This window comes from Ovis canadensis, chromosome 2 (assembly GCF_042477335.2).
Source record: "Ovis canadensis isolate MfBH-ARS-UI-01 breed Bighorn chromosome 2, ARS-UI_OviCan_v2, whole genome shotgun sequence".
NCBI classification, from domain to species: domain Eukaryota; kingdom Metazoa; phylum Chordata; class Mammalia; order Artiodactyla; family Bovidae; genus Ovis; species Ovis canadensis.
The window spans coordinates 131983151-132008600 of NC_091246.1; the positions used below are offsets into that span (position 1 = coordinate 131983151).

Below are 25450 nucleotides of genomic sequence, written 5' to 3' on the forward strand. Positions count from 1 at the left end.
TGGCATAGTCAATAAAGCAGAAATAGATGTTTTTCTGGAACTCTCTTGCTTTTTCCATGATCCAGTGGATGTTGGCAATTTGATCTCTGGTTCCTCTGCCTTTTCTAAAACCAGCTTGAACATCAGGAAGTTCACGGTTCACATATTGCTGAAGCCTGGCTTGGAGAATTTTGAGCATTACTTTACTAGCGTGTGAGATGAGTACAGTTGTGCGGTAGTTTCAGCATTCTTTGGCATTGCCTTTCTTTGGGATTGGAATGAAAACTGACCTTTTCCAGTCCTGTGGCCACTGCTGAGTTTTCCAAATTTGCTGGCATATTGAGTGCAGCACTTTCACAGCATCATCTTTCAGGAAAGCAGCAGAAATAGTTATATAACATTAAGAACTCTAGGACTTAATTTTTTAATCTGAATAGTGGAAATTATAGTAGCTACAATGTATTGACTTATTCACTCAGTGATATATAATATCATTTAATATTCAATATTCAATATATAATATATATTCAATAACTGAAATTTATCCTAACGCTCTTCTATGTCACTCAGCCTATTACATAGCTTTTAATAAGCTTATTTGGCTTCTTCCTCCATTAATTCACCAAACAACTCTTTCCAACATCACCAAAGACCTCCATAAGGCTAAATCCAAGACATTGTCATTTTATATCTCATATAACTTTTAGCACCATTAGTTCACAGTAAACATTCTTTGAAATTCCCCCTAATTGACTGTCTTGCTTTCTCTCCTACCTCTCTGACCATGTGGCTAAGTCTCTTTTCTTAGCTTATCCTTCCCTATCTACCCCAGAAATGTTCCCTAGGCTCAATCTCATGGTCTGGTCTTACTCTAAACTCTTTCTCTGTATAATAGTATTCACATCCATTGTCCTAATAACTCTCAATTCATATCACCAACCCAAATAATTTTCTGACATCCAAATTTACATATACAATTGCCTATAGGACATCTACACTTCAATATCTCCAAGGCACTTCAAAATAAAATATAAAAAGCCAAACTTACTACCTTTTCTGTAAAATTTAATTACTTATCTCAGAGAATGACCCCACCAGCTATCTAGTTGCTAAAGAATGAAGTCTTGACGTGGTCTTTAAACACCAACCCTTTCAACACCAATCCAATCCAATCCTGCGAATAATAATCCCTAAATACCTTTCAAATGCACCCACTTCTTTGCATTTTCACTGCCTTCACCAAATCCTGGCTTTACCATCTGATACCTGTATTTAGCTTCCTGGTTAGTCTTACCCTCCCTAATCCACACTCCACAGCACAGCTGAAGTGAGCTTTTAAAAATAACGTTCTGAGCAAGTTGTTCTCCGGATCAAAATCTTTCCATCCCATCTACTGCTCTAAAAGACGAAAATTCTAATGTGTCATGCCCTTTCTCACCCCTGGGTCTTTACATGCCTTGTTTCCTCAGTTCTGGAAGATCTTCAACACCCTACTTATCTTTCAGCACTTATCTCAAACATCGCTCAGGAGAGCATTCCCTTATAACTTGACAGATTATGACTTGAAATATATACTTCTATAATTCTAAAATTATCTATTCCCCCCAGCTAAGTTGTGAGCTTCATAAAGTCGGGTACTTGGAGGTTTTTGTTAATGGTTTTATTAAATTAAACTTTGTTATCTTGAGATGTTTGTGGATTCACAGGAAGTAAAAATAAGGTAGAGAGATGCTATGTACCCTTTCCCTGGTTTCCCCCGTTGGTAACATCTTGCCAAACTATAGTACAATGTCACAACCAGGATACTCAACTTTGATACATTTACATTTTGACCAGGATCTTTCCTGTTGCCTTTTTGTAACCACACCTAGTTCCCTAGGCGGCAACCACCTTCTTAACCCCTGGAAAACACTAATCTGTTTTTCGTTTGTATAACTTTGTAGATACACATGTAATACTGACGTGCCCTGAACTACGGGCTAGGAGAGGGCTAGTATTCTCTTTGCTACAGAATCAGGGAAGGCTGTGTTATAGAGGAGGCTCAATATATCCTGTACTGCCAACAGATATTTTACAGAAAAAGCACAGCAGCATCTGAAGAATGTCCAGAATGACTAAAAAATGTTTCCTAATTCGAAGTAACAACACAATAATACTAGCAGTATAGCACTCTACAGTTTTAGAAAACATAGTTTCATGCAGTTCAATTGTAGAGCCATTGATTAGGGGAGATGACATCAAGTTAACAGGTAATAAAAGAGAACATCTTGACTCTCCATTTGCTCCAGACTCCTTTGACCAAAGTTTTGCAAAGTGAAGTCGCTCGGTCGTGTCCGACTCTTTGTGACCCCCATGGACTGTAGCCTACGAGGTTCCTCTGCCCATGGGATTTTCCAGGTAAGAGTACTGGAAGGGGTTGCCGTTTCCTTCTCCAGGAGATCTTCCCGACCCAACGGTTGAACCCAGGTCTCCCGCATTGTAGGCAGATGCTTTACCATCTGACCCACCAGGGAAGCCTCTGAAGTTTTGCAAGGGAAGACCAACTGTTAACTGATCTGAGTGGAGTTACCCTCAACAGCACCAAGAATATGAAATGTCAAGGAGCCACTGAAGCAGTTGGTTAGCTTGCTGTATTACTTGTGAACAAGGTCCACAGCTATTCTTTCTCGTTGAATAGGAAAAGACCACAGAATTGAATTCTATTGATTTCTCAATTTCTTAACTCTACTGAAAAGAAAATGTTCTTCTTAAACAAAGTTTTAACAAATGGCTTCTTTTGTCTGGAATGAATGAGAATTGTAGAAAATATTAGTACTTACTGAAAAAGAAAAGCTTCTTAAGATACAAATAAGTGCTTGATCTATCCTAAGGATATGGACTATATAGTGAGAAAATTTTATTTCTAGGCTACTCATCATTTGGAAATCTACTTCAATTTTTTATTTAAATTGAACTTACTATTAAGCTAGGTGCTATTACTGCAACTTCTTTAGTATTGTAATAATAGTTGCAATATTTTCCATACAAACAAAAAAAGTTTATAAACATCAAATTGCTAATTCTTTCAACTTTCTTGTGAGGACGGTTAATTAACAGTTTCAGTTCAGTTCAGTTCAGTCGCTCAGTCGTGTCCGACTCTTTACGACCTCATGAACCGCAGCACGCCAGGCCTCCCTGTCCATCACCAAAGTCTACCCAAACCCATGTCCATCCAGCCATCTCATCCTCTGTTGTCTCCTTCTCCTCCTGCCCCCAATCCCTCCCAGCATCAGGGTCTTTTCCAATGAGTCAACTCTTCGCATCTGGTGGCCAAAGTATGGCAGTTTCAGCTTCAGCATCAGTCCTTCCAATAAACACCCAGGACTGATTTCCTTTAGGATGGACTGGTTGGATCTCCTTGCAGTCCAAGGGACTCTCAAGAGTCTTCTCCAACATCACAGTTCAAAAGCATCAATTCTTCGGTGCTCAGCTTTCTTCACAGTCCAACTCTCACATCCATTACATGACCAGTGGAAAAAACATAGCCTTGACTATGGACTTTTGTTGGCAAAGTAATGTCTCTGCTTTTCAATATGCTATCTAGGTTGGTCATAACTTTCCTTCCAAGGAGGAAGCGTCTTTTACTTTCATGGCTGCAATCACCATCTGCAGTGAGTTTGGAGCCCAAAAATATAAAGTCTGACACTGTTTCCACTGTTTCCCCATCTATTTGCCATGAAGTGATGCGACCGGATGCCATGATGTTTGTTTTCTGAATGTTGAGCTTTAAGCCAACTTTTTCACTCTCCTCTTTCACTTTCATCAAGAGGCTTTTGAGTTCCTTTTCACTTTCTGCCATAAGGGTGGTGTCATCTGCATATCTGAGCTTATTGATATTTCTCCCGGCAATCTTCATTCCAGCCTGTGTTTCTTCCAGCCCAGCGTTTCTCATGATGTACTCTGCATAGAAGTTAAATAAGCAGGGTGACAGTATACAGCCTTGACGTACTCCTTTTCCTATTTGGAACCAGTCTGTTTTTCCATGTCCAGTTCTAACTGCTGCTTCCTGACCTGCATATAAGTTTCTCCCATACAGATGTGGTCATCCAAGGACTCCATACCTTGACAGAACAGAAGAGTATCAACTCTTATTTTCGTAATTATCAGCTTGATTAATATTTTAAAAGATTACAGGTGTTTTGAAAGTCAGTTATAAAACACATTCACTGCCTATAAAGGAATATGTGTGTATGTTTCTGTAGCTTGATCAAAACTGCACATTAGGGAAGAAAGTTTTTATAACATTTTAATTATAATATTTATACTTCAAAAAATATAATATTCTTTCTGCAATAGAAAGAATATATAATTATACCCATAGACAATTTTTTTCTGGTGATTACTAGGAAATTGTTCTCTTTAAACTTTGGTAATTATTATTAATTGTTATTATTGTAGGTAGATGGTGGTGAGGAGGAGTTTTTGTGTTTCTTCTTAAGGCTACTATTTATTTTAGCAGAACCAGGAGTGGTTGTGTTGGGAGATCCTTAGAAAATTCTGCCCTTGGTAATTTGCCCACATCTCCTTAGTAAAGAAAGACCTCCATGGTTCAGAAATGTCAAAACAGAAAAAAATCTAACCAGCAGAAGGCTGAGCAATCAATGTAGATGTGTCTGCTTATTATACAGTGGTGTTACTTTGAATGCAAGCTCCATGGGGGCAAGGATTTTTTACTGTTTTGCTTATCATCATATGCTTAGCACCTAGCACAGTATTTGACATGCAGGGGAGTCCCTGAATGTGAAAAAAAAAATCATTTTTTTATATTGAAGAAATACTAGGAAAATCTGCTAGTGATATTCTCAAAGCAAGATCAGTTATATTTAAGACATGCTGTGAGAGTGTCATAAAACTGAAGATAGGCAATTATTATACCAGATTTTTTTTAAGAGGAAAGGGAGAATGCTATAACTTATACATAGTAAGCTGTATGCCAATTCTAGAGAAAATGTAGGGAACTCTTTGGTTGTGAGCACTTATACAAGCATCTGCTATTACAAAAAATAAATATATATATGTGTGTGTATAGACATCACATACACACACATCACTAGTGGTGAGACATTAGGTGTCTTCATTTACTCCCTGAGTTCCTGAAGTTGCATTAGCAGTAATTGCAACTATTAGTAAGTGGATTCACAAATTTAGTAGCACAACTGGCCTATGCAAAGAGGGCAGTGAGAATTCAGTTCAAGCACTGAAAGCAATTTCCTCTCCTCCTGGTATGATATACAAATGGGAAGAGTGGGTGAAAACATAAGAGCAATAGCAAATTACACCATTTATGTGCTTTCTTTTTAACTTTGAAGAATTCACCACTCTGTAGACAAGAAGCATTAGCAAAATCAGGTCATTGTGCTTATACCCTTACTTTCTTACACAGAACACTGTTTATATTCATAGAATTATTCTCTCAAAAAATATTCCTACAACATTAATTGCCATTTGAGGCTTTGTTATAAGGTGCATGGCTATAACATAGCTTGACCTGCTGCTAGAAACACTCCACAAGGACAATTATTAAAATAATTGACTGTAAATTATAGGCTAGACAGCCTGGGTCCATCAGGAGATAAACCACACAATAAGAGTGGGAAAGTTTAATATAAAAGTTTATTAATTATAAAAGGACTGGAGTAATGAGGACTAACTAGGTGGCGGAGAAGCTATGAGCACTGTTGGAGGCTATCTGAACTGCAGCAGCCTGCCTTGGAAGCACACCAAGCCCAGTAGAAATGACCCTTCCTCTTGAAAGGGCTCTCCAACACACAGCACTTTCTACTGAGAAAGCTCAACATCACAGCCACTGTCAAGAGAAAGGTATGTAAATTGCCCATCTTCCTTTTTATAGACACAATTATGAGTGGAGTTGGAGCTAATAAATGGGTAATTGGCACATAAGCCATTATTCTTTCATATCTTGAGTGAAAGCAAAATACCATATCCTGGATACTCTTGCTGAATGTTTGATCAACTTTTAATTTCTAAATAACTTTGGTAGAAAATTATTGCGGGAATTTCCTGGTGGTCCAGTGGCCGGGACTCCATTCTTCTACTGCAGGGGGCACGGGTTCAATCCCTGCTCAGGGAACTAAGAGCCTGTAAACTGTGGGCATGGCCAAAAAAGAGAAAGCAAATTATTCAGAAATTAAAAAGGACGCTCATGTTTTCTGTTGTGTAGAGTCCTATATGGTCCTGTTTCAGACCTATTACTAGTGTTCCCTGCTGTCGCTCTCAGGCACTGTCTGCCAGGGCTGCAGATGTACACTGCAGCTCACTTGCCAGAGCATGAATTATGACCTGCAGTGGGTACTGTTAAGCTGGCACAGCAACATGCATCAATTCTTTTCCTCCCTTCCCCCCTCCCTCTCTTTCTGACAAGAAATGTTTGAGTGCCTGTTATGGGGTACACACTGGTACAGATAAACAACATAGTAAAAATCTCTGCTCTCCCGGGGAGCCCAAGTTTTGATGGGAAAAGCAACAAAATAAATAAAAATACGTACAATTTTGGTGACAATTAAGGATATGCAGTAAATAAAACAGGGAAAGGTAGATGTAAGTGCTAAGGATGGGAGCCGCTTGAAATACGGTGGTCAGAGAAGGTTTTACGAAGAACGTAAATCTCAGTTTAATCTGAGAGTAATTTAGCATCTTCTCTTGACTTAAAGAACTAAGATATGCTATTGAATTTTCACTGCCAATTTATCCACAGTAATGCCAATTTCAAGAACTGACTTTAGCTTTTCACTTCTTGAGGTGGCTGGAGCATCAAATTTCCACAGACCTTTAAACTAATTTATATTCTAAAACGTATAACTCAGTGTTTTGCCAACAAGATTTTTTTTTTAATCCAGAAGTTGATGGCAAATAAGTCTTTTAAAACAAATAATCGCAAAGAAATAAAGATACTAATGGGAGAAATAGTAAATTTATTATTTTTATTAAAGTATATCAATACCCAGAAACAATAAAGGGCACATTATAAATATGGATACAAAACAGTAAGTCAGAGTTTCACTTGAAGTAGAAAAGTTTAAACTGTTTTAAGTATATCAATGAAGACAAACCAAAAATGTGTTCATTGTAAATACCATTGCATGTAACATAACAATATAAAACCTTAAAATCTTCTGCTTTAAACTCTTAAATAACTACAAGTAACTAAATATGTTCAGGAGGCTTTGGGCAGAAAAGTCAACTACTTAGGGACAGCTGGAAAAGTCAAATAATTCCTTGTGCTACATTTCTGTTTTGTTTTTTTTTTTTAATGTATTGTGGGTTTGCTTGTAAAGGTGTTAACTCACCCAGTTTGTTGTGTAAGGTAAAAGGACAATACTATGATTTATAGTTGCTACATTCCAGAGTCTTTGGAGAATTTACCTTTGAAGGAGACTTTCTAAAATAGGAAAATCTGTTTTAAAATAGAGGCACAAAGTCCCTGAAATAGTTTTGTCACTCCCTCAAAACAGATGTATATTTGAGATCTGTCCATAATATGTGAAGGATTCCCTCGTGGCTCAGATGGTAAAAAATCTGCCTGCAGTGCAGGAGACCCAAGTCTGATCCCTGGGTTGGAAAGATCCCCCAGAAAGGAAATGGCTACCCACTCCAGCATTCTTGCCTGGAGAATTCCACAGGCAGAGGAGCCTGGTGGGCTACAGTCCACATGGTCACAAAGACTCGGACATGACTGAGCAACTAACACTTTCATTTTCTCTATAATATGTGGAATAGAGAATCATAGTAATAAAGCTCCTTTTTATAAATAACTAGGTATGACAGAGTGACATACTCATGGGAAGCCAAATAAACATGTTACATGTATAACCTATCATTGCCTTACATAATACCCCTCATTTAAAAGACTGAATTCCCTTCACTGATTTATTTTAGATACAGCAAACTACTACCATTTAAAAGAAAACAAAATTGATGCTCAATGCCCTTCTGTAGATGTGCCAGAATATACATGTTTGCACTGTAACCAGATCACTACAGGCAACAACATATAACTACAGACAAAAATAAACTATCCATGAGGAATAAGTTCTATTTAAGGCTTCATGTTCACAACATTTAATGGCTGAGAACTAAATAACAATAACAAAGGAAAATGTATTTAAATAAATACTTACACGTGACCAGACAAGGTTTACCCAGCAAATCCTCAGCAATATTAACTATAAAGACAATATCATATACCAGTCTCATATTTAAGAGGATTCTGTCTGCAGGCTTCAGACAGCTCACTGTAGGTTGATTACACTTATGCTGCTGCTTAACAGATGGAAAGTTCATAGCTTTGCACACGATGACATCTTGTCAGGCTATCAGCAATCTTAAAACATAATTTGCATTTATCGCTTCTACTTTTTGCTCCTGCCAGCATAAGAAAGCCTCTTTTTCAAATGCACAGATGTGCTCTTTCCAACTTATCTATAGGAAAATGCTTGCTTTCTATAATGTCTATCTAAGGAGAGCTCAGGATTTTCTTACTAAAATCTACAGGGCAATGATATTTTCTAAGTCATGCAAGTCTACCTGAAAGCTCTTAAATTCTGTCTTAATTATTATAATTAATTTTAAGTGGATTTTATTCTGAATAATTCAAAGCATATCTTTAAGCAAATTCATAATGAACAGAGTTTAGCCTTGCCAACAAGGAGACTTAATAAAAAAAAAAAAGAAACCATTCAAAGCCTCTGGCCAAAAATAAAATTGTAAATGATTCTGGGCTTTCTAAAAATGTATTCAAAATTTCTTACAAAACCGTAAGTGTTCTTTCCTTAAAAATATGTTCCCTTGTAAAATACCAAACTAGAAAACAGACCACATTTTAAAAATGATTCTTCAGTTTGAAACACTTTCCTACAGATTCAAGGAGATCAGATAATTATGACATGGAATCCAAAAACAGAACGCTAGGAACCCAGAATAAAAAGTACACAATTTAAGAGACTAGCACCTAATTAAAGAACCATATGCTCACAATAATGTAAGAGAGCACAGCTACACAAACATAGCTACATGTTTTAAAAAAACAGAATATAATTTAAAAATCAAAATGAAAAGCGGATGCATTTTCATAAAAGGACATAAAAATTTTGTGAATAATGTAACTACTACATAGGTATTGTGTAAATCTTCAGATTTTGGTTACCTTTTGGGGGAGGTTTAAGGTATCATTTTTTAATCTTAAACTCTTTACAAAGAAATTTGCCTTCTTCTGAAGTAGTAAATCAAACAGCACTTCACATTATTTCTTTCATGGAAATAGTTGCTGGCATAGAAAACTACCAGAAGTTTTAATCAACTAATTTAATCTTTCATGCTTTAATATAGATATTAAATGTAAACCTTTTTTTTCTACAGAAGTCAATTATTGGTAATACATTGTTATTTTTCCTTAGCAAATCAAAGCATTTAATCTCACGTTATAATACTAAAGAAAACATGATATAATTTAAAAATTTATTTATACCCTAGTTTAGGATGATCAATTGACCTCTATTTCCACTTGAAAAAAAAAGCATGAGAAAAGGAGGTTGCTACTAGTTTACTCTCCAAAAAAGGAGGGAAGGTGGTGGCTCTAGAGACCAACTCAGAAAGTACAGTTGTCCATCACTGGCTAGAATGTAACTCAGGAACTGTTGCTTCTTTTAATTCCTGTAGTTTGTCACATTTATTCCTCTCTTTGCCCCCTTGATATGTACGAAGCTGCTCCAGAAAGCCAGCGTTGGGACATATGGAAGGCCTTGCATTTTTCACCAAAGAAAAAGCACTGGTAAATGAGATTTCTTCAGAATTCATTAGGAAGCCTATTATAATTGCAGCAGCCCTGGAAACTCCTGCATTACAATGAACAAGAACCACTCCATCCTATAATAAAACCAAACAAAAATCTTCATTATTTATTTAAGAAGAGTTGTACTGAAAACTTACACTATTTAAAAATTATAAGATAAAAATATTCACTTTATCAATTTATTTGACTCAGTTTATTCTGATACAGTGCATCAGAAACCAATGCACTGTAGGGAATGAATGGGGAAAAAAATCAATCAATTAATCAACACCTTCTTTTCCCACCTCCCAGGTTTGAAATGCTTTGATGATATATTTGGAATTCTGAAATTATCTTTTACTACCCTGAAGTAATCTAGTAAAGTACACACAAAAGTCTAGTAACTTAGTAGCCAAAGGCCTATAAATAAGAGAAAAATCAGAGAAAATATATGTGGAAATATAAATAAAACCACAATCATAAACTACACAGAAAGCTCATATCCTAGGTACATATACCGTTCCTATAAAGAACTAGTATCACTGGCTTAGAAATCTATCTATAAAATGATCAGTAAGAAAAAAATGTTCTTCCTTTGGATCTATTTTATTCTGGAGGGAAGTGACCTAAAAAAATAGTTAAACTTATGAGGCAGTAAAATGTTGACTCAAATAGCTCATGACAACATGAAGTGGAAAATGTAATTTAGACACCAGCATGAGGTCAATAAATGCAAAACGTTTCAGGTAACTTGCAAATGATACTTTACAAGTGAAAAGGGACACAGTGCAAGACCAATGCTAATGGGGGTAATATTGCATTAAAAATGAATGTGATATATCTGATGGATCAGCACTGATACAGGTTGGCTTATCTCAGGCCTTTTAAAAGTTAATGATCTTAATGAAACATAGTGAATGGCGAGCACACCCTGTAGAACCAGTCATTTTAGTTACTTCATTTCTTGATTTTTCTTTTCGTACAACACAAACAACATAGGAACAGGGAAGGGGAGAAAAAACCTGACAACTGAAAACTCTCTGCCCAAAGCAAACATCAACAATGCTATACGTTCATGGCTTATTAGATTATTTTACAAGGTAGTTCTTAGATGCATAAATCGGTTGAAAAATTCCTTTCCTAAGACTATTATAACAAGTGTAGCGAGTGTATCTCACTTCAAGAAAGAAAGATGATTCACAAGATTAGTTAATATTTAAAAAATTCTCATATCAGAAAGACAATTTCAATTGTTTATATTTATATATTTCAGAGTCATTTCCAGATATTGTTTCTGCACAAGAAAAGCAAAACAAAAATATTCACTATGCATACACAGAACTTTTCTCACTTTGTACAATGGCTCTTTTTAATAAGACTTAAGACATTTTAAAATCATATTACAGTAACCAATGGACACTGCCAATGAACTTCTTTTTAAAAAATAATATTTATGTATTTGACTGCACCATGTCTTATTTGCAGCTGGCAGTGTCTTTAATCATTTCCTGCGGCATGTGGGCTCCAGTTCCCTGACCAGGGATCAAACCAGGGACTATGCAGTGGGAGCTCGGAGTCTTAGCCCCTGGATCACCAGGGAAGTCCCACTATTAATGAACTTCTTTTAACGCAAAACAAATCAGATTTTCCAAAGAAACTTGGGCTCATAACATTAATAAGAGATACCTTCCAGTGTAATTTTTAATGTTTCCTATGTATCAGTTATTGCTATTTTATGATCTACACATATGCTTTTGAAAATGAAACTAGCTTTATTTTTAGTCTTACAGTGTAATCAGTTTTAGCTATTATTTAATAATGTTAGTATCTTCTTCTCTTACATTCTTTATGTAACAGATACTTTTCTGTTAGTTTCTACAGCCTTTGAATTTACTTATTTACCTCTTATTCCTTGAGTATCATACTGCCCTTGAAAGTATTTCCAAAGAAACTACTAGCTTCATATTTCCTTTCAAGAATTCAAAGTAATGACAATTAAATAATTTATAAAGCAATTTTTCTTTTGCATTTGCTGTTGTCCTATGTTTAAAAGGCTTTTTCCTCTCGTTGGTCCAGTTAACCATGGCTTCTAAGAAGCCTGTCTCTCTGCTTGAGAGGAGGGCAGGAGGACTATCCAAGACATCTTTTTATGCCTAGTACTTAGCGCAATTTTTGGCACATAGTAGGTGTTCCATAAATGTCTGCTAAGAAAAAAAATTTTGCTATGCATTTTGAGAAAACTTTCTCTTAAAAAAAATCATGTCACCATTTTGCAATGGGCATTTAGGAATTATAGTATTTCCATTTTATGTAGCTTGCTTTGTTTTCATGTTGTTATTCATAGCTTTTCAATTAGATTGCTAGCTCCTTAAAGGCAGCAATATACATCCCTTCCTCCTTCTCAGAATAAGTAACTCATATTTTTTGACAGATCAAGTTCAGATCTTTTTTTAAAAAATAAGTCTTTTGATATATAGAAAAATACATTAAAATACTACAAGTGGCTATATGTATTGGTGAAAATGCATGATCTCAATTTTTACTTATCTATATTTTTCCAATGTTATAAACCACTTACATGTTTTAAAAATCACATCTTATAAATAATAAAATAAATGTGGAATATCAAATATACATTTTGTACTAACAAAATCTTCTGCCCATAAAAAAGGGGATCAAATAAATACTCAAGTAAAAGAACTCTTGAACCTATGAAAGTTATCTTACCACTACCATGTCATGTATATTTCTGTCCCTTTGGGCATAAGCCTGGCAGATAACACATTAGGGGGAGATACAGGAAGGACAGAGAAACCAAACAAACAGGGTTTTATAACTACAGAGAAAAATGAGGAAAGACATGGGGAAATGAAAGACATTCTATTTGGCAGCTGTATGTGAAAAGATGAAAACAACAAACTAGGGCCTAGAACAGTAGTTCTGAAATAGGCAATTCACAGAGTAATCGCATTTAATAATACCTGAATATACAACAGGCAAAATCATGAAGAGATTTCTTCTAGGGAGAAAAAAAGAATGAAAAAAATTCAAAAACTCTATTGCTAAAGTTAAACGTGCATTATCTAAACAATAGAGTTTCCAGGGTAAGGAAATAATCGCTGAGGCTCAGGTTCCAATAAAACACATAAGGCTTGAGAAATCAGAACATGTTATATATATATCTCACAGCAGAAACACTTCAGGCATCTCCTCAGATTCCCTTGATCTCATGGACCCTCAGCTTGTTCCACCTCAGCTGCCACCTCTGTGGCTGACTATTTCCCGTAGGCCTACTGAGTTCTGCTTGCCTAAGAATACCTGGCTCTTCCCCCACGTCAGTCTCTGCATAGACCGGTACACCCTGAGTTCTGGATTCTCTTGCTGCTTCTGAACTTGGATGGCAAGTCATACCACAGGGCTTCAAGGTGGGTGCTGAAAAAGTGGGGTGCTGTAACCTGGAATTGTAGGGTTAGCTACCTCTCCATGCCTAAACTCTGACCAATGGGAAACAGGAGCTGACAGAGAGCCCGGCAGATAAATTCTCTCTTTTCTCTCTTTCCCAAAATCTGTATTGAGGTGCAGTTTCTTTGGATTCCCTGCCTGGGGATGTCTTGGGCACCACCTTGCCAAGGAACCAGCTATTTTGCTATCAGCTCATTGTGAAGCTGTGCTCAGCAGGGTAAAACATCATCTTATATTGGTTCTCATCCTTTTCTGAGTCACCTCCCTTTCTTCTCACTCTCACTGCCTAGGGACTGCACCTCTCAAATGAAGCATCAGCTCTAAATCCTTGCCTCAGGTTCTGTTTTCTGAGAAACCCAAACTAAGGACCACTTTAATTAACTATTATCCCTTTCACTTTTTACTTGAAACATGTATATGTTTAATGTCTAATATGTCTAATATGAATATGAATATATATATGAATAATGTTTACATTTTTCCATTACCATCTATACATTTTCCATTATACATCTCCTTAGAAAAGCAGCTAACACAGAAACATTATCACTTTTATTCCTAAGGCTATTAGCTGGTACACTGGCATCTGACAATCCAGAATCTATATAATTTTTCACAAGCTAAAACAGTGGCCAATATTAGGCTTTGAATTAGAAAACCTCTTTCTTTTTTCTCATCCAAATATCTACTATTAAATAAGGTTGAATAAATATATTTCCAGCAATCTAGAGGAAGGTATCTAGAACAGTGTTGGGCACATAAGGCACTTAATAAATATTACTAAATGAAAGGAAGAAACAGAGAGAGGCAAGGAGAGAAGGTAGAAGGAAAATCATTAGAAGTTAATTAAGCTATAATGTTAACTATCGTTTATTGCCAAGTGCTCCATGACAGTTGGAGCACTTTTCTCTATAAGTGCTTCTACATTCCCATCTATTTATCTCACATAAATTTTATAAGAATTATATATTGACTAAAAATGATATAATTTCAAGGTATAATAATTGGTAAAGCCAACCTAGAAGCCCTGCCTGTCAGAGTGTTCCCTTGGATCTAGTACCAAGATTAAAGTATTGTATTTTCTGTGGGTCTTCTAAAGTCAGAGAACCAATGGACAGCTTTTGATCAGCATTTTCAAACAATCTTAGCAATATTCATCTTCATAAGTACACTAAGGACCAGAGCAGCCTCTGTTCCATAGTTCACCTGATTACCTTGCAAAGTGGTCAGAGGGCAGATGGTTAGAGATGATCAAAAGGAACCTTAGTATTGGGCTGGCCAAAAAGGTCATTCGGATTTTTCTGTAAGATGTTACAGAAAAACCCAAACAAACTTTTTAGCCAACCCAGTTGAGCAGAAAATTTTAAATACTAACATTTCTTAGGAAGGCATATGAAGATGAGAAATTAAAGAATACAGACTTCCCTGGTGGTCCAGTAGTTAAGAATCTGCCTTCCACTGCAGGGGATGTGGGTCCGATTCCTGGTTACAATAAAGATCCCACATGCTGTGGGGCCACGAAGCCCAGGTGCCCCAACTAGTGAGCCCGTGTTCCTCAACTAGAGAGTCTGAGTGCCACAAGCCACAGAGCGTATGCGCTCTGGAGCCTGCACACAACTGCAGAGCCCACGCACTTTGGGGCCTAAGTGCCACAGCTAGAGGGAAGCGCACAGGCTGCAAGAGAGAGCCCAATGCCACAGTCATGACCAACACAGTCAAAACAGCAGTAGTAAATAAATGCAAGAAAATAAAGTTAAGAGTAAGTACCTCACTGGAAGAAGAGCAACTGGAGGACTAAATAATTATAGGAATTAATGAAATATTGTTGAAAGGGAAACTTAATAATAGTTCTTACATATTCATTACAGAGAGAAGTGGAGAATGGACCAGTATTTTAAAATTTCTGTTCTTGCGGAACTGTGAATCGGTACCAAACTTACCTTCATTTTTGCTTGTTCAATAAATTCAAAACATTCTGGAAAATAAGACAGGATATTGGTCTCAGGCAGATCCAATATAGAAATATTCTTATATATAAAGTCATTGAGGAAAGCGTTTTCAACTCCATATGCAACATTGAGAATATGAGTCACCTTAAAGACAAAAAAAAGATAATTTTTAAAAATTCACATGAATTAGGTTAATTAAACCTAAAAAATTATGTTTAAATAAAATTAAACCTAATTAGGTTACTTAGGTTAATTAATTAGGTTAATTAAATTGAGGTGTTGAGATCTGTAACAATACATAATTTAAGCATGACTCACTCACTTGGGCTTCCCAGGTAGCTCAGTGGTAAAGAATCTGCCTGCAATGAAGGAAATGCCAGAGACATAGGTTCGATCCCTGGGTCGGGTAGATCCCCTCGAGGAGGAAATGGCAACCCATTCCAATATTCCTGCCTGGAAAATTCCATGGACAAAGGAGTCTGCTGGGCAACAGTCCAAAGACTCACACAAAAGTCAGACACAACTGAACACACGCACACTTGAATAACACGTCCTTCAGGGAGCCTTCTCTGCCGGCCTCCTCCCTTACCAGAAGTGCTATTTCTACACACATATTTGTTGTTATTGTTGTTTAGTCGCCATGCCATGTCTGACTCTTTTGTGACCCCTATGGACGGTAGCCCACCAGGCTCCTCTGTTCATGGGATGTCCCAGAGAAGAAGACTGGAGTGGGTTGCCATTTCCGTCTCTAGGGGATCTTCCCAACCCAGGGATCAAACCCACATCTGCTTGGCAGGCAGGTTCTTTAACACTGAGCCTCCAGGGAAGCCTGTATACTCCTATAGTACCCTCTATGTGCCTTACAATAGCCCTTATCACCTAGAGTTCGTCTCCCATATTGTACTGGAAACTCCACCAGGGTAGGGACCATATTTAGCCTACTCACTTTTATAAGTAAGCATTGTGAGTGAGCAGGAAACCTCACACAGAAAGTACTTAAAATATCTACTGAATAAATCAATTAACGTCCATAAAAAAATTAAAGTAAGGGACGTGCATTAGTAGCAATAACTTCCCTTTCAATAATTATTTCCCTACTTTCCTTTTGTATTCTTTGTAAGTACAGTTGTTCTCAAGTGTAGCTACACACCAGAACTACCCAGTGAGCTTTTTAAAAGTTCAATAGGTACACCCTGAATTTTGGATTCTCTGCTGCTTCTGAACTTGGACGGCAAGTCACACCACAGGGCGCTGGGTTTGGTTTCAAGGTGACTGGTCACCCAATGAGGTTTTAAAAAGCACCAATGCCACAGGGTCTCAATCCCAGAAATTCTGATGAATTAGTCTGGTTGAAAGGTGAGATGGTCGTGAAAGATTTGCTTTCAAATGGCACATGTGAGCAACTTCCTCCTCCATCTACGCATTCAAGCTCCTTTCCTGGAGTCCACCAAGCAAATGCAAGAAGCCATGTGAGAAGTTCGTTAAGAGAATCCAAAGGCTAAATGGGTCGGATTCTGCCTCTCCCGCCCCTACTATCCTCACAGGTGTGGCTCTGGCAGTGCCTCGCTCCTTCTCCCAACACAGCTAACTGGATTCCGGTGGACACCTGACTTAAGCTAGATTGATTTAAGAAATTTAGAAAGAGGTGTACGAGACAGTTAGAATAATCCACAAACTCAGGAGCTTTAAGACAGCCATTCTGTATTAAGTGAAAGATCCCTGCTTCCAAATGAGAAGAGCAGATGTGCAGAGAGGGGCCGTGTGCCAGGGGATGGCCTTCTATTCTCTGGCATAGCTACTCTCCTCCCGGCTTCCAAAGAGCTTCCCCTGCCCTCATCTCCCCACCCTGAGATCATCATATGCATTCTCTCTCCTTGCTCAGGTTTCTGTGGTCCACAGCCAAAAGAGTATTGATTAAGATATTCAGGGAACTAGACCTCATGAAGAGAGGGCCATAAGCTGCTTACAAACCTAACTGCCTTGTGGAGGAAAACAACAGAAAAAAACCTCTAATCTGCTCAAGAGGAGAGATGGGAGAATTCTAGACAGAAGGGAAGAACATTTTTAGAAGAGACTGTCTGAAATGTCCTTCTGCTTTCCCTGTGATGGCCTCTCAGGCTGTGTCAAGTTACCCTCCCACTCCAAGAGAACCTCTGGCCAGGGCTGTATGACTCTGCCTTTAATTACATAATAGATATTCCAATGTCGTATGATACTGATGTGTTTGCCCTGTCTTTAGAACTATATTTTACATCCCCCAAAGACCAAAAATGAGGTCTGACCACTTATAGAATATATCTGTATCTATACAGCTTTCCTATCTATCACAGGATTATGAAGATCACAAAATGAGAATCTTGGGAAAACTTGCTGAAAGGTAAAAGTGCTTTACAAATATTGTGGGCTATTAAACTATCCAATGTCTAGGTAATTTCAGTTCAGTTCAGTTCAGTTCAGTTGCTCAGTCGTGTCCGACTCTTTGCGACCCCATGAATTGCAACACACCAGGCCTCCCTGTTCATCACCAACTCCCGGAGTTCACTCAAACTCACGTCTATCGAGTTGGTGATGCCATCCAGCCATCTCATCCTCTGTCGTCCCCTCCTCCTCCTGCCCCCAATCCCTCCCAGCATCAGAGTCTTTTCCAATGAGTCAACTCTTCACATGAGGTGGCCAAAGTATTGGAATTTCAGCTTTAGCATCAGTCCTTCCAAAGAACCCCCAGAACTGATCTTTAGAATGGACTGGTTGGATCTCCTTGCAGTCCAAGGGACTCTCAAGAGTCTTCTCCAACACCACAGTTCAAAAGCATCAATTCTTTGGTGCTCAGCTTTCTTCACAGTCCAACTCTCACATCCATGCATGACCACTGGAAAAACCATAGTCTTGACTAGACGGACCTTTTTGGCAAAGTAAGGTCTCTGCTTTTCAATATGCTCTCTAGGTTGGTCATAACTTTCCTTCCAAGGAGTAAGGGTCTTTTAATTTCATGGCTGCAATCACCATCTGCAGTGATTTTGGAGCCCAAAAAAATAAAGTCTGACACTGTTTCCACTGTTCCCCCATCTATTTGCCATGATGCAATGGGACCAGATGCCATGATCTTAGTTTTCTGAATGTTTAGCTGCTTGGAAATGCAATTTATATGTGTATTGATTCAATGATCCTGCTTAAAAAGAACTGTACTAAGTCACAGGTCATGGTGGTGGTATTGGAAGTGTTAGTCACTCAGTCATGTTCCAGTCTTTGCAACCCCATGGACTACAGCCGGCCAGACTCCACTGTCCAAAGAATTCTACAGGCAAGAATACTGGAGTGGGTTGCCATGCCCTCCACCACGGGATCTTCCAACCCAGGGATCAAACCCAGGTCTCCTGCACTGCAGCAGATTCTTTGCCATCTGAGCTACCAGGGAAGCCCAAGATGGTAGTGGTGGGGACCTAACCTAAAACCTTTCTAGGAATGAAGCATACTTCCAAAATGCAGTTTCAGAGGTCCTTTCAATCGTTGACCTTGGGATGCCCTTTAAAATAGGGATAATAAGAACAGCCCCTTCATTGAGTACTTAGTATGTGCTAAGCACACAGGTTAACTCACTTAAACCTTACATTTAGGCAATATCAAAATTTTATTTTTTGAAGTCGTTCAAAAATCAAAACCTTATTTAAACAATTAAGAGGTCTTGCTCTTCAACCTGTCCTTTTCCACTCCATTATTGCCCACCTATATAGTAACTACCTTTATCCATTTCTTATACATTCTTTTAGAGTGTCTTTAAAATATATTTATATCTTATAAGATAGATATTTATATCAAATATTTTATTTACTCTTTTTCTTACACAAAGGCAACACTGGGGATTTTTGGCCCTGTTTAAAAATGTCCTTCAGATCCTTTCATATCAGTATTTAAAGACTGTTGTGTGTGTTTTTTAAAAGCTATATAGCATTCTGTCATTGTTCATTCAACCAGCTCCCTACTGATGGAAATGTGGGTTGCTTTCAATAATTTGCTATTATAAACAGTGCTGCAGTAAATAACTTGGAACACTCCTGAAGCATTTCTTTTTACCTTGAGTCTTTTCAGTGTATCCAGATCATGAGCAGCATCTTGTGACCCTATAAGAAATAAATCACATCACCTTGAACATAAAAATAATTATCCTGACTTTTAATCTGAATTTTGTAACAATTCTGTTAGTTATTCATTTATATTAAGAAATATACCTTGGGAGGACCTGAGTCCAACTCTTTGAAAGATAATTCAGGAATACTCATCAAAAAATATTCATCCTGTAAATACTTTTGGACTCAAATCCCACTTCTAGGAATTGTTCCTAGAAAAACTGGGCCATTGATGGGGCATTGGGTTTGGGTGGATTTTTGATGTTTTCTTTCTGCGGGGTTTATTTTGTATTACCAACAATACTGTGAAGAATATCCTAATAGCTAATCTTTGCAATATCCAGAACTTTTAGGAAAAATTCCTAGAAGTGGGATTTCAGAGTCCAAAAGTATTTACAGGATGAATATTTTTGATGAATATCCCGTGAAAATATATACGGCCCCTTGAAATGAGAAATGTAGAAGAATATTTATTGCATGGAAATATATTTTCAATATATCAGGTGATAGAAGCAGGTTACGAAACATCAATCATTTTTGTAAAAACAAAAATAATGTATATGCTTAAAAATGGGCAGGAAGTATATAGAACAAAATGTTACAGTAAGATTATAGGTGACTTTTTTCTTCATGCTCACGATTTCTTTTGTAACTGAAGAAAAGAATATTTTAAAAGACACCCACAAAATGATCTAGTGCCAGCTCGTCTGGGAACACTTAGTAGCTTAGAGCAAACACTGTTGGTCTACAGAGTTCCACCCACGTTCCATGCACAACTAGGGCTGTACCCTTTTCCAGTTGCTCCCTCTGAAAGTTGGCTTTCCAGATCTCCTACATTTGAAAAATGACTCCAGCCAATAAGCAAGTTTTCACAGGAGAATAACTAGTTAAACTAAAGTGAGTCACACAACTGAAAAAATAGGGCATTTATTATTTAAAGATTTCAAGTATTTCACTTTCCTGAATTAGGTTCCATTTCTATAGAAAACGGTTTTTTCACCTTAACTGTCTGGGAAATCTGCCAGCTTCTACCATGTGATTTTAGGTAGCTGGAAGGTCAGCAATATGCTGGTTGGCCAATATTCTCTTGGTAATACAAAGCTCACAGGCTCCTTACTGAATCTACGTTCAACTTTATTCTACTTAAAACTTAGCCTATCAAAATATTAACATTTGTTAATGGTAGATATGTAATTGCTATAGTCTATAATTTTATACACATTTGAAGTACCTAATAATTAAAAAATAAAAATAATCTCTCAGTTTTCTATAGGTAGTCCTATTCATCTCCAGGAGAAGAAATGGGTTCAAGTAAGTTAACTGAAATTTGGTGGTTTTATATGTATGGTATCTTTTAAATAATAATTCCACTCTATTTCTTACAAGAGAAAAAAGACAAGAAAAGAAAGAAACATGCATGAATGAAACTCTTTTTTTTTCTTCCCTCAACTGTCATTATTGTATTTCTTGAAGCTGGATATTTTCATTATTTCCATTAAATACATATACACCTCAAACAGAATGAGTTAGTCATTTTCCAGAGTTGGTTGTTACATTTTGAAAATGATTTCCAGACAATGAATACATTGATTCAAATTTAGTGTTCTTGAGACCAAAGCAACTGACTCTTCGAACACAAGGAGAGTGTTAATAGTGTGGCCGGATAATTTTAGTCAGTACAAATGGACTTTAAGTAATTGTCCTGTGTGTTTCATCTAATACTTGATAGTATTCAGTTCATGTTACTTCTCTCTAAATTCTAGATATAAACATTAGCTTTTCTCCAAATTAAGTAGCTTTGTGTTGCAGTCTTCCATTAAGCTTTTGTTGGAAAAACACTTAATATTAAAAGAAATACTCTAAATCATTATAACAATATGTTATTTAACCTTTGTTTTGAAAAAGTAGAATGTATTCTTTTATAAACTACCTTAATTAACATTTTTAAACAAATATTAATTTTAAGAATTTTATGATTTTAACAGTGGCAACATGAATCTATGATTGTGTTAAATTTAATAGAACTGAATAGCAAATCAATTTTAACTGTATGGTAATTTTAAATAATAGAAAAAGAAGTTGATGAATAGGACTACAACTAAAGAAATAAGTTTAATAATAATAATGTACAGTTAAATTTTACATTGACACAACCCAATAATATTCATGACCCTGGCCAAAATTATTATGGAAATATTATAGATGAAGTAACTGATTTAGAAAGCATATTACATGCTATCGGAGCTGGGACTTCTAACAAGTTCAGTATTTTGCAATCATATGTATCATAAAATTAGGCTATGTAAGATCTCTAGAATTGTTTCTGTTTTTAATGAAAATACCAAATATTGCATAAATTCTGATGCAGCATGTCTTAATTTACAAATCTCTATTTTCATCATCACAGAAATAGACCAAAAAAGTTATTACTGAAACAAACCAAAAAGATATTATTAAACTACTAAAAAGGGAAATAATATTCTAAAGAGAAATGTTTTGGGGAAATTTGTAGGACTGAATTTTCACAAATGGATAGAAATAGGAGCATAAATTTCTATACTGATAAGGTAAAATAAAATTCATGAAAGAATTTTACAAAATAAAGAGCTTTATAAATTTAATGTATTATCTGCCTTCTAAAAATATTGAGTTTTCTAGATATCAGAAATCCTCTATAATCTTATGTGTTAGTCGCTCAGTCATGTCCGACTCTTTGCAACCCCATGGACTGTAGCAAGAAAACTAGAGTGGATTGTATATACTTCTCCAGGGGATCGTCCCAAACCAGAGATTGAACTGGGTCTCTCACACGGCAAGTAGATTCTTTACCATCTGAGCCACCAGGGAAACCCTTATAACCTTGTAAAGGATTCCCAAATTTTCACTTAGAATTGAAGCAAAGATCTCAAGATGTCACCGATTGGGACTCTGTAACAAAATGGACATAGCAAGAAGTAAGTGTACCTTTTAAAACTACCCAAGAGAAAAGGAATTTTCCACTTTTACAAATCAAGTTGGATTTAAGAAAAGTCCTAGTGAGATTTGTTGTAAAAATATAATTTGCAAAACCAAGGACAAAAATACTAACTATGATCTTTTATCAACCTGTTAGGTATTTCAAGGGCCTATGTAAGATTTTTGAAATGCAGGAGCTTGGGTGAATTTATGAGCAAACTGAAACGGACAGATCATATTTGTAGAGCTTTCCACCTTCTTTATCCATCACCCAAAACAATATTTAATTTCATGTAGTGCTAGGTGGGAGCTGTGTTGCTTTGAAGAGATAAGGAAGTTTTCCGAAGCAACCTAGAAACAACCCCTGTATCATTCACCTGGAAAAACTTTAAATGTAACCATCCATAGGTCCCTCGGGAATAAGTTATTTGTAACCATCTCCCTCTCTTGTAACCATCTCCTTCCCCCAAGAAAGGAGGTTGTACCTGATAAAAATATCTCATGTCCTGATTCAAAGAGGAGACCATGTAAGGACTAGTTTCAGAAGTCCCTCCCACCACTCATTCAAGATCCTGGTAAGGTTCCAATGCCAGTCAGAATAGTACCTTGATCAGCCCACTTTGCATAAGTCTAGATTTAAAAAATAAGCAAAGTTCATGAAGACTCTGAAAGACTGAAAGATATTTTTAAATTCTACCATAATTATTTTAAACCATTATTACTACAATAGAAGCCAAATAACCAAAAAACGTGCCTGGATATATTTCCTTTCCTAGAAACGGTGTGCAAATCCTGGGTGAAATTTTCAGACTAACTAAATGACCCACTAAATTTTTCACTGGGCTGCAGAAACTAACTGGACATAATTATTTGGTGAATTTAAAAACAGATCATGTAACAATGCACACAATACATACTACAATAAATAACTCAAATGTATACTGCAACTGATATGTTTCAAAAAACTTTTGCAACAACTTTAGGACAACCCTATAAGATAAGCAGATATCCTTACTTCAGCTTTACAGATGGTCTCTTGGAGGACTAGAGAGAATTAATAATTTGCACTGGCTCATCTACTATAAGTAGAGCAGGAAGATTGAGGCTGAAAAGCCTGGACTCTCTGAGGCAGTATATGTTAATGATGGAGAGCAGGAGTGTTATCAGACTTGAGCTGTGCAAGTTATTTAACCAATTGTTAAATTCAATTCCAATCTGAAAAATGGAGCTAATGATCTCTGTTTCACAGAGCTTTTAAAAGGAGTGTGCACATCACACAGCATCTCACTGGCTATTCTTGACTCCCAATTCAGTGTTCTTTTTACACAAGAGAGGCTTGGCTATATAAATATTGAAAAATCATTGATTTTTCCAAGTCTTAATTTCTCTATTCATAAATGAAAAATTATTCAAACCTACTTAAAACACTGTTGACTATTTTTTAAGAGCACTGCATCATGTTTGTGCCAAGTTAACAAGTTTGCACATTCATATCTGTGCTTCATTTGCTATTTGTAAATTATGCGTTGTGCAGGGAATCTCTATTTATCATAATACAAGAAATCATAAACCATCAGACTCATAGCTATGAAATAACAATCCACCTTCTTAACAGTCCAAAAACAGGCACCAAGGATAGATGTGGCCACAGGAGACACGCACTCCATATAGCTGCAATCCCAGGGCAGGCAAACAAGCACTTGTCTCTTCAAGCATTAACTTTTCTACAACTTTAACCCTCATCACTTGTAGTCTTGCCTAATAAAAGCATTATTTTTACTTTGATAATCTTTTAAGGCTATATCCTTTCATAATCCAATAAAATACACCATCAATGTGTTGTCCTCCAGACAACAGGAAAAACGCTTTTCTAAAATTCAAATACCAGGTGCTATGTGCTACTAGAATCTATGCCTCAGGTTCATAGTGCGGCAGAAACAGTCCCAGGCAGCTAGTGGAAGTTCCAAATCCAGAGAAGGAAACATTTCAATTTTCTGGCGCTTTTAGCTGATAGCACAGACTACTATATACTAGGAAGAAAAAAGAAGTAATATGGTTAAAAGAACTCAAAGATTTAGCGGCAAATCAAATATACTCACCCAGGAGCAACCATGGCTTAATAACACCAACTTTCAAGTCCAAGCTAAGGTCCTGCACATAACCACAACCTCCCCCGCCGCTTGGCTCTACTTCTTCCACAACATGAATTCTGGCATCCTTCCATGTTTCTATAATTTTCTTTCCAGTTAGCGTTGTCACCCTGGTGCACTGCTTCCTGAGATTATTCCGGGAGAATGCCTTAATTTCCTGGTTAAGGGAGTGCATTACCTGAGCAGTGGCTAGGAACAAATACAAGCAAATCCAGCTAGCACAGTGATGGACCGAACTGAGCGTCCCTTAGTGTTCAGTTAAGAAAAACAACCTCATGGGCACACGGCCCCGCAAGTAACACTAGCTGACCCTCGCCGGGAGAAGAGAGAGCGCGGCTCCGTTTTTCCCAGCGCCGCAATGTAAGGAGAAGTTTGATTGGCCATTGCGAAAGGCACGCCGATTGGATGCTGTTTCTCCTTCCTGTTTTAGTGGGAAACAATGCGATCCAGGCAGAGGTCTCCCTTATTGTTGCTTCTGCTGCTGCTAAATCGCTTCAGTCGTGTCCGACTCTGCGACCCCGTAGACGGCAGCCCACCAGGCTCCCGCGTCCCTGGGATTCTCCAGTCAAGAACACGGGAGTGGGTTGCCATTTCCTTCTCCAGTGCATGAAAGTGAAAGGTGAAAGTGAAGTCGCTCAGTCGTGTCCGAGTCTTAGCGACCCCGTGGACTGCAGCCTACCATGCTCCTCCATCCGTGGGATTTTCCAGGCAAGAGTACTGGAGTGGGGTGCCATTGCCTTCTCCGCTTATTGTTGCTAATGCTAAGTCACTTTAGTCGTGTCCGACTCTGTGCAACCCCATAGGCGGAAGCCCACCAGGCTCCCCCGTCACTGGGATTTTCCAGGCAAGTACACTGGAGTGGGTTGCCATTTCCTTCTCCAATGGGTGAAAGTGAAAAATGAAAGTGAAGTCGCTTAGTCGTGTCCGAGTCTTAGCGACCCCATGGACTGCAGCCTACCAGGCTCCTCTGTCCATGGGGTTTTGCAGGCAAGAGCACTGGAGTGG

The 25450-nt window shown here is 37.4% G+C and overlaps 1 protein-coding gene across 3 annotated transcripts; it reads right to left on the reverse strand.

Moving 5' to 3' along the window:
• Positions 1–2896: 2896 nt before the first annotated feature.
• DUSP19 (dual specificity phosphatase 19) lies at positions 2897–24813 on the reverse strand. Of its 3 annotated transcripts, none has more exons than XM_069577043.1 (4): positions 24395–24805; positions 19288–19334; positions 15208–15242; positions 2897–4079 (listed from the first exon to the last, which is right to left on the reverse strand). In XM_069577043.1, exons 1-3 carry the CDS (start codon positions 24618–24620, stop codon positions 15210–15212), a joined length of 306 nt encoding a protein of 101 aa, XP_069433144.1. In that variant the 5' UTR covers positions 24621–24805; the 3' UTR covers positions 2897–4079; positions 15208–15209. The 3 variants fall into 3 exon arrangements, with proteins under 3 accessions (XP_069433144.1, XP_069433142.1, XP_069433143.1); XM_069577041.1 differs by lacking the exon at positions 2897–4079 and adding an exon at positions 6934–9900 and having other exon boundaries at positions 15208–15360; positions 24395–24813; XM_069577042.1 differs by lacking the exon at positions 2897–4079 and adding an exon at positions 6934–9900 and having other exon boundaries at positions 24395–24807.
• Positions 24814–25450: the final 637 nt, after the last annotated feature.

Excerpts from the sequence above, each read along its gene's own strand:
- DUSP19 (XM_069577041.1), bottom strand. The coding sequence starts at position 24,620 with ATGCACTCCCTTAACCAGGAAATTAAGGCATTCTCCCGGAATAATCTC. Across the intron at positions 19,335-24,394 it reads TAAGCCATGGTTGCTCCTGG|GGTCACAAGATGCTGCTCAT; the intron begins GTGAGTATATTT and ends TATTTCTTATAG. Across the intron at positions 9,901-15,207 it reads TTGAACAAGCAAAAATGAAG|GATGGAGTGGTTCTTGTTCA; the intron begins GTAAGTTTGGTA and ends GTTTTATTATAG.